We start from the raw sequence: 6,000 nt of genomic DNA, 5'->3' as shown, positions 1-6,000 counted from the left end.
AACAACTTAGATGAGCTCAGCCTGCTAATAACTCAACAAACAACAAGTGCAAGGCCTGCAGAGACTCCTTACATGCAGCTGGCCTCCTCTGGATTGACACTCACATTTTTTAACAGAGTTTACTGAAACAACTCTCCTCTCCTGCTCCCTTTTCTTTTTGTCATACTTTTCTCTCTGGTCTTTGTGTTAACCGTTGCATGGTTTTGAGCCATGGTGCTGCTGAAGATGAAGTTCACCCAGCAGCGGCGGGTGCGTCTGGCTCAGGGCCTGTGGCTGCTGTCGTGGCTGGCAGTGATGTGCGGGACCTTCGTCTTTTGTCTGGGGGTTTACCTTAAGACGGAGCTGCTGCGTAGGGACGAGGTAGTGAGCGGGAAAAACACACACAAATAACAGACCATATCTGAAAACAGTGTCATGAATCACACAAACATGACTTTATTTACTTAATCTTTTTCCTTTGCTTTTGTTTTTAGCTGTGTCTGCTGTGCAAACACAAAGCACACAAATAAGAGAGAATATTCACTCGCTGACACATGCGGATGTAGTGTGCTAAATTTCTTTGATAATTATCAACATTTTCTTCCGAAGCCACTGGGGTTAAATGTGTATCGAATTTGGGTCACGTGACAAGCATGTAAAGGTCACGACCTCTGCAGGACTGATGCATTTGTTCAAGCCAAATGGCCATTGTGCTGCATTGATCACTGATTGATTTGGATAGGTTAGATGCACTGATATCCAGTGTGCTGCAGAGGACGGCTGCAGGCCATGAACACATGCCTTCAGATATTTATTGATCTCCTGTGAGATAGCTGAGCTCCATAATCTCTTAGTTGCACAGCTCAGTGTTGAGATGGCTCAGGTGGATGAAAAGCAATAAACACTTGAGTTGTGAAGAACATAGTAGTGTCAGGACGTGAAAGAATCTTACAGACAAACAAGAGTTTCGTCCTATTTTGTACTTGTTAGACAAATACATCATTGAGACAGTTTGTTTGCACTTTACTCAATGAACTTTTACGGATGATCAACACAACTAATAGTTCGACATGGAGCGGAAATGATTTCCCATTATATCCTAAATTATTATTTCAGGGTCGATAGATAGCACAGGATGGTAATGTTAGAAGGTGGCACCACTGGGCTGCTTTTAATGGTAATTTTAAAACAACAAAGTTGCTTTTTCACAGCCGACAGACTTTTGAAAAGTCAGCCAATAATAAACCCAGTCCATAATGGACTTTTGCTGTGAGCAGGGCAATAAATTAAATTGTCATAATATTACCATAGTAGCCTTTGCATCAGCAGCTAATTGAATCACTTGGCTGCCAAGGTCCTCCTCAGAGCAGATAAGGCTAATTGAATGCAGGATTATTACCTGTGAAAGTAGGTAAAGAAAAATGACTAAGTGACCTGTAATTGGCGGCTGAACTTGTGTGCTGCTGCTTCTCTCTTTGACTGTGCTCTTCCTTTCTCGAGGTGATGGACAACGCAGAGATCCACGTGGTGCCCAACATCCTCATGATGGTGGGCCTGGCATCCATCGGCACCAACTGGGTTGCCAGCCGCGTGTGTCAGGACTCCTTGGACGCAAGCCGCTTCCCACGTTGGAAGGCTTTCCTGCTGGCTTGGTTCGTCGTGGCCACACTGCTCTGTTTTCTGCTCGTCGCTGTTGTGGTGCTCAGCTACGCCCTGCAGGGTCGCCTGGAGGAGTCTCTGAAGGTGGGATCACTCGGTTGGGTAATGATTGGGGGGTGGTAGAGCAGGTGTCAGGATCAGGATCAGGACAGAACACCTGCTTCCCCTTAAGTTTGAAAGAGACTGCCATCTGTCTGAAATGAAGGATGACAAGGGTAGAGTCTAGGACGGTTGGGACAGAGAGGAAAGGCTGGATTAAATTCCTGCAGACTGTGCAGCGGGTCCAAATAAGAACAAACAAAAAAAGAAACTTGACAGGAAAGAAAAAGATGCGCATTTCTCAGCGCTCAAGAAAAACATGCACCGTGTTGTGTACTCTTGTACCTGTAAATTCAAATACAGATGTTTAGCCAAGTTATAATGAGGGATTGGAGCACTCGCCTTTGTTTAAATGTTGCACTGCAACCAGAAAAATCAGCCTAGAGAGTCAGAGTTTTAGTGTCTTAGTCTCTCATATGTCTGTCTGCGAAAGAAAGAAACAGAAAACAGCTGCAGTTTTGACATACAGCGCAGTAACAACTTCCATCTCTTTCTCTCGTCTCTCTCTCTCTCTCGGCTGTCAGGTGGGCCTGAGGAATGGCATTCGCTTCTACAAGGACACAGATGTGCCGGGCCGCTGTTTTCAGAAAGAGACCATCGACAGACTGCAGATGGAGTTTCGCTGCTGTGGAAACAACAACTTCAAGGATTGGTTCGAAGTTCAGTGGGTGAGCAACAGATACCTGGACTTCACCTCCAAGGACGTCAAAGAGTGAGTGCATCAGACACAATACAGAGACGAGCAAACTGTGACGGATGGTGGAGAAACTGGGCTCGTGAGGGGTGTAGAAGAAAAAGCAAATTAGTGAATTGAGGATTAAATGAATGACGGATAAGTAGACTTCACATCCATAAAGGTCAAATAATATGTAATAGAGGACGGATGGAGGGATGCTGGGAGAAAAGGAATGGCGTGAAAGTAGTGAGAGTGTATTAAAAATAGATCTGGCCTTTACTTTTGAAGAGAGAGGCTGAAGTGGATGGAAAAGGTTGTTCATGAAGCAGGCAGGGAAAGGTTAGTCAAAGATGAAATAGGAGAAAGGAATGAATTAATAGAAAGATTGTGACATGATTACACTCATATGAAGTCACTGCTTATTTCTCACTTATGTTAAATGAGTATTAGGCTCAAATTAAGGCCGTTGATCTCTCTGAATGTAACAATTTCTGTACTTTACCTCCAATAAGTCTCGTTCTCTCTGTCTCCAGTCGTATCCGGAGTAACGTGGACGGCCGTTACCTGTTGGACGGAGTTCCTTTCAGCTGCTGTAACCCCGCCTCCCCTCGCCCCTGCCTGATGTACAGCCTGACTGATAACGGGGCCCACCACAGCTACGACTACCAGTCGGAGGAGCTCAACCTGCACAGCCGCGGCTGCAGGCAGGCTCTGATCGACTACTACATGGGCCTGATGAACTCAACTGGTCCTGGTGTGCTGTCAGTCATCCTGATACAGGTGAGATAAGACAGAAGAAGAAAATCAGAGGCAGGGAGTTCATCGATGTGATTTTGCTTTTAATTGAGTGAATATAATCCTGTGATGTTTCCTCCTGCAGGCCCCTGTCACAGTGTGGGAAGACTATTTTACATGTCTCTAAATTGCACGCACACACACGCACACACAAACCCACATCATTTTAAATAATGGTTGTCCACTGATGCACACACTGCCATGACAACCGACAGAAAGCGAACCTCAGTGACACACATTGATTTCTGTCTTATGATGAACATGTACTTTCCATCCTTTGCCAAATAACAGTATTGATGTCACATTCTCTTCACATAGAGAACAACACCTCGGGCTGCAACAGGACGCTTGAACACATGTTAAACAGAGCTTCATTACACATCGCCCACAGCTCATCAAACAATCTATACGTTTAAATGCAGCAGGTTGGGATGGTGGTTTTTCTGTAGGGGATGTATCGCTGCCACGTGAGGAGTTAACAAGGTCTCAAGCTGAGCTGTAGATCACATCTGTTTCTCAGGCGAAAGTCAAAACCTGCTTTGAATCGTGTTGCCTGAGATCAAACGAATCATTGAAGAGGAGGCACAAGCAAAAAATATAATTGGTTGCACAGCTCTGTGTCAGAGCAAATCTATTTTGCCTTATTTGTGTCATAGTTTGGATATCAAAGTTTGTCATTTTTGTTTGAACTTCCAGGTTTACACTCAAAAATGCAGACATTTACCTTGACCTTTAACCTTAATATAATGATTTATAATTATTAGGAGTTATACATTCACAGCGTCTTTTTTTGTTTGTTTTGCAACTTATCTGAAAGAAAGGCCCATAGTAGAAAACTACGGAAGCCCTAAGCTGACAAGTTATTTCCTGTTGCTTCCTCGAGATCTCGACTTATTTATCTCGATATCTTGAGAAAACAACGCTGCACCAACATAAACACAAAACAAAGATAGAAATAGGCTTAACTTAGCATGGCATGTCGTGGTCTGACCTCTCACAGTGACCAGCCTATTATTTTGTTTTCCAGATCACCAGAAAAAAACCAGAGATAATGAGATAATTCAGTCCATTATAATGGGTTATTACAAGATAACGAGATACATAAGTCAAGATCTTGAGAAAACACGCAGAAATTACTTGGTTTCCCAAGAACACAGAGTAAATGAAATGTATGGATGCATGTCCGCTTAGGGCTTCCGTAGTGTTCTACTTTGGGCCTTCCTTTTACATAATTTGAAGGTTATGGGCAATGTCTGCGTTTTTTCGAGTGTAAACCTGAAAGTTTAGACAAAAACTAAAAACTTTGATGTCCGCTCAGGGCTTCCGTAGAACACAAATGAGAAGATAAAAACCTTTTTCCCTTCACTAACACACACAATCATTTTCACACAGTCCCTAACTCAATATGCCATAAAAGTGTGAATGTTTTTGACATTGACTTGAATTGACTTCATCTTAACTTCATGCACGTAATCCTGCAGCAAAACATAATTATTGATAAAGTCTTGTTTAACCTTCCATGCACAAAATATTTGCGAATCACTTATGAATTAAAATTAGAATCACAAAATATCTGTCACAAGATAATAGAAATTTGTCTTTGAGGTGTTGTGATTTAACCTGATGGACGGATGTAACAAAGATGATACTTCTCTTCAGACATCAGCCCATCGAGCCATTTTAGAATCTAATTAGACGACAAACACTGCATGCTGACTCTGATTTTAAACAGCATCTTTATTATTTCTTTCTGCACAGATGTCCGTGATTCTGAGCCTGAGGTACCTGCAGACAGCTGTGGAAGCAGCCATGGCTCTGGAGGACCCGGAAGGTGACAGTGAAGGTTACATCCTGGAGAAGGGTTTGAAGGAAACCTTTGAGGACCTCAAAGTCAAGGCCCTAATCTTGCTCAAGTTCGGCCAGGTTAACCCCGATGCCGAAGAGTCCCCTGAGGCTGCAGACGCCGAGAAAGCTGCTGATAACACCACGGAAAAGGCTGCTGCCACTCCTTCCAGCTAGAGGGGAAATTACTTAAAACATGAGCTGAGGAAGAAGGGATGCGGGGGGAGGGAGGGTCTGAGGTTTCTTGGTTGGTAGCGGGTAAAACACCTGTTGGGTTTTGACATGTTAGGCTTGATTTACGCTCCACCAATTCAGCAGCTCCCCCCTCGCATAAGGCCAAAAGATGGCAAGAAATCCTGTCAGGTGCTGCACAGACACCAAACTAACATCTCCTCGGTGCAGGGCCTCACGAGTAGTACTTTTTGTTGTAACTAGAAGAGAGTAAGTTCAGTTTAAAAGTGTGTAGAGTTACACATAAAGACACTTTTTTAACATGTAATGACAGCTGGTTCAAGTTTTGCAAAGTCACAATCACCTGATGGTAAAGTGCATCCCATTCGCTCTGTATTATTCGTCTCACAGCTGTAGAGTTTGTACCAAACTGCGATGAAATGCTTAGGAATGTGTTAAAATGGCAACACACATGAATTATATATTAAAGGTAGACGTTTTTAACTGCTTTTTATTGTCGGCTTTCTTTTGTACATGATGGAAGAAGCTATTCTGGGTTATCTCAGTTCGGCAAGGACAGTTGGATTAAATGTGTGTGTGTGTCTGTGTGTCTGTGTGTGTGTGTGTGTGTGTGTGTGTGTGTGTGGTGCCCTATATGAAGCTGTCATCTTGTCTATTCCTGCAGCTCTGAAACAATCTGATAATCCTGGTGTAGTTAATCCCAGAACTGCTGCACAAGCATCATTGAGAGCATACAGGAACACACTCTGTCGCACAGG

The 6,000-nt window shown here is 43.4% G+C and overlaps 1 protein-coding gene across 1 annotated transcript; it reads left to right on the top strand.

Moving 5' to 3' along the window:
• The first annotated feature begins 210 nt into the window (after positions 1-210).
• Positions 211-5,227, top strand: rom1b (retinal outer segment membrane protein 1b). Its single transcript, XM_069670412.1, has 5 exons — positions 211-360; positions 1,480-1,722; positions 2,262-2,449; positions 2,947-3,193; positions 4,967-5,227. Exons 1-5 carry the CDS (start codon positions 211-213, stop codon positions 5,225-5,227), a joined length of 1,089 nt encoding a protein of 362 aa, XP_069526513.1.
• The last annotated feature ends 773 nt before the right edge of the window (positions 5,228-6,000 follow it).

The sequence above is a fragment of the Semicossyphus pulcher genome, unplaced genomic scaffold (assembly GCF_022749685.1).
Source record: "Semicossyphus pulcher isolate SPU_LCO1_2020_fin unplaced genomic scaffold, fSemPul1.0.p SCAF_2, whole genome shotgun sequence".
NCBI classification, from domain to species: Eukaryota; Metazoa; Chordata; class Actinopteri; order Labriformes; family Labridae; genus Semicossyphus; species Semicossyphus pulcher.
Note: the sequence above shows the minus strand (reverse complement) of the source record. Positions and strands in the feature narration are given on the sequence as shown.

Coding starts and splice junctions, on each gene's coding strand:
- rom1b (XM_069670412.1), top strand. CDS start 211: ATGGTGCTGCTGAAGATGAAGTTCACCCAGCAGCGGCGGGTGCGTCTG. Junction 361..1,479: donor AGCTGCTGCGTAGGGACGAG/GTAGTGAGCGGG, acceptor TCCTTTCTCGAG/GTGATGGACAACGCAGAGAT. Junction 1,723..2,261: donor GCCTGGAGGAGTCTCTGAAG/GTGGGATCACTC, acceptor CTCGGCTGTCAG/GTGGGCCTGAGGAATGGCAT.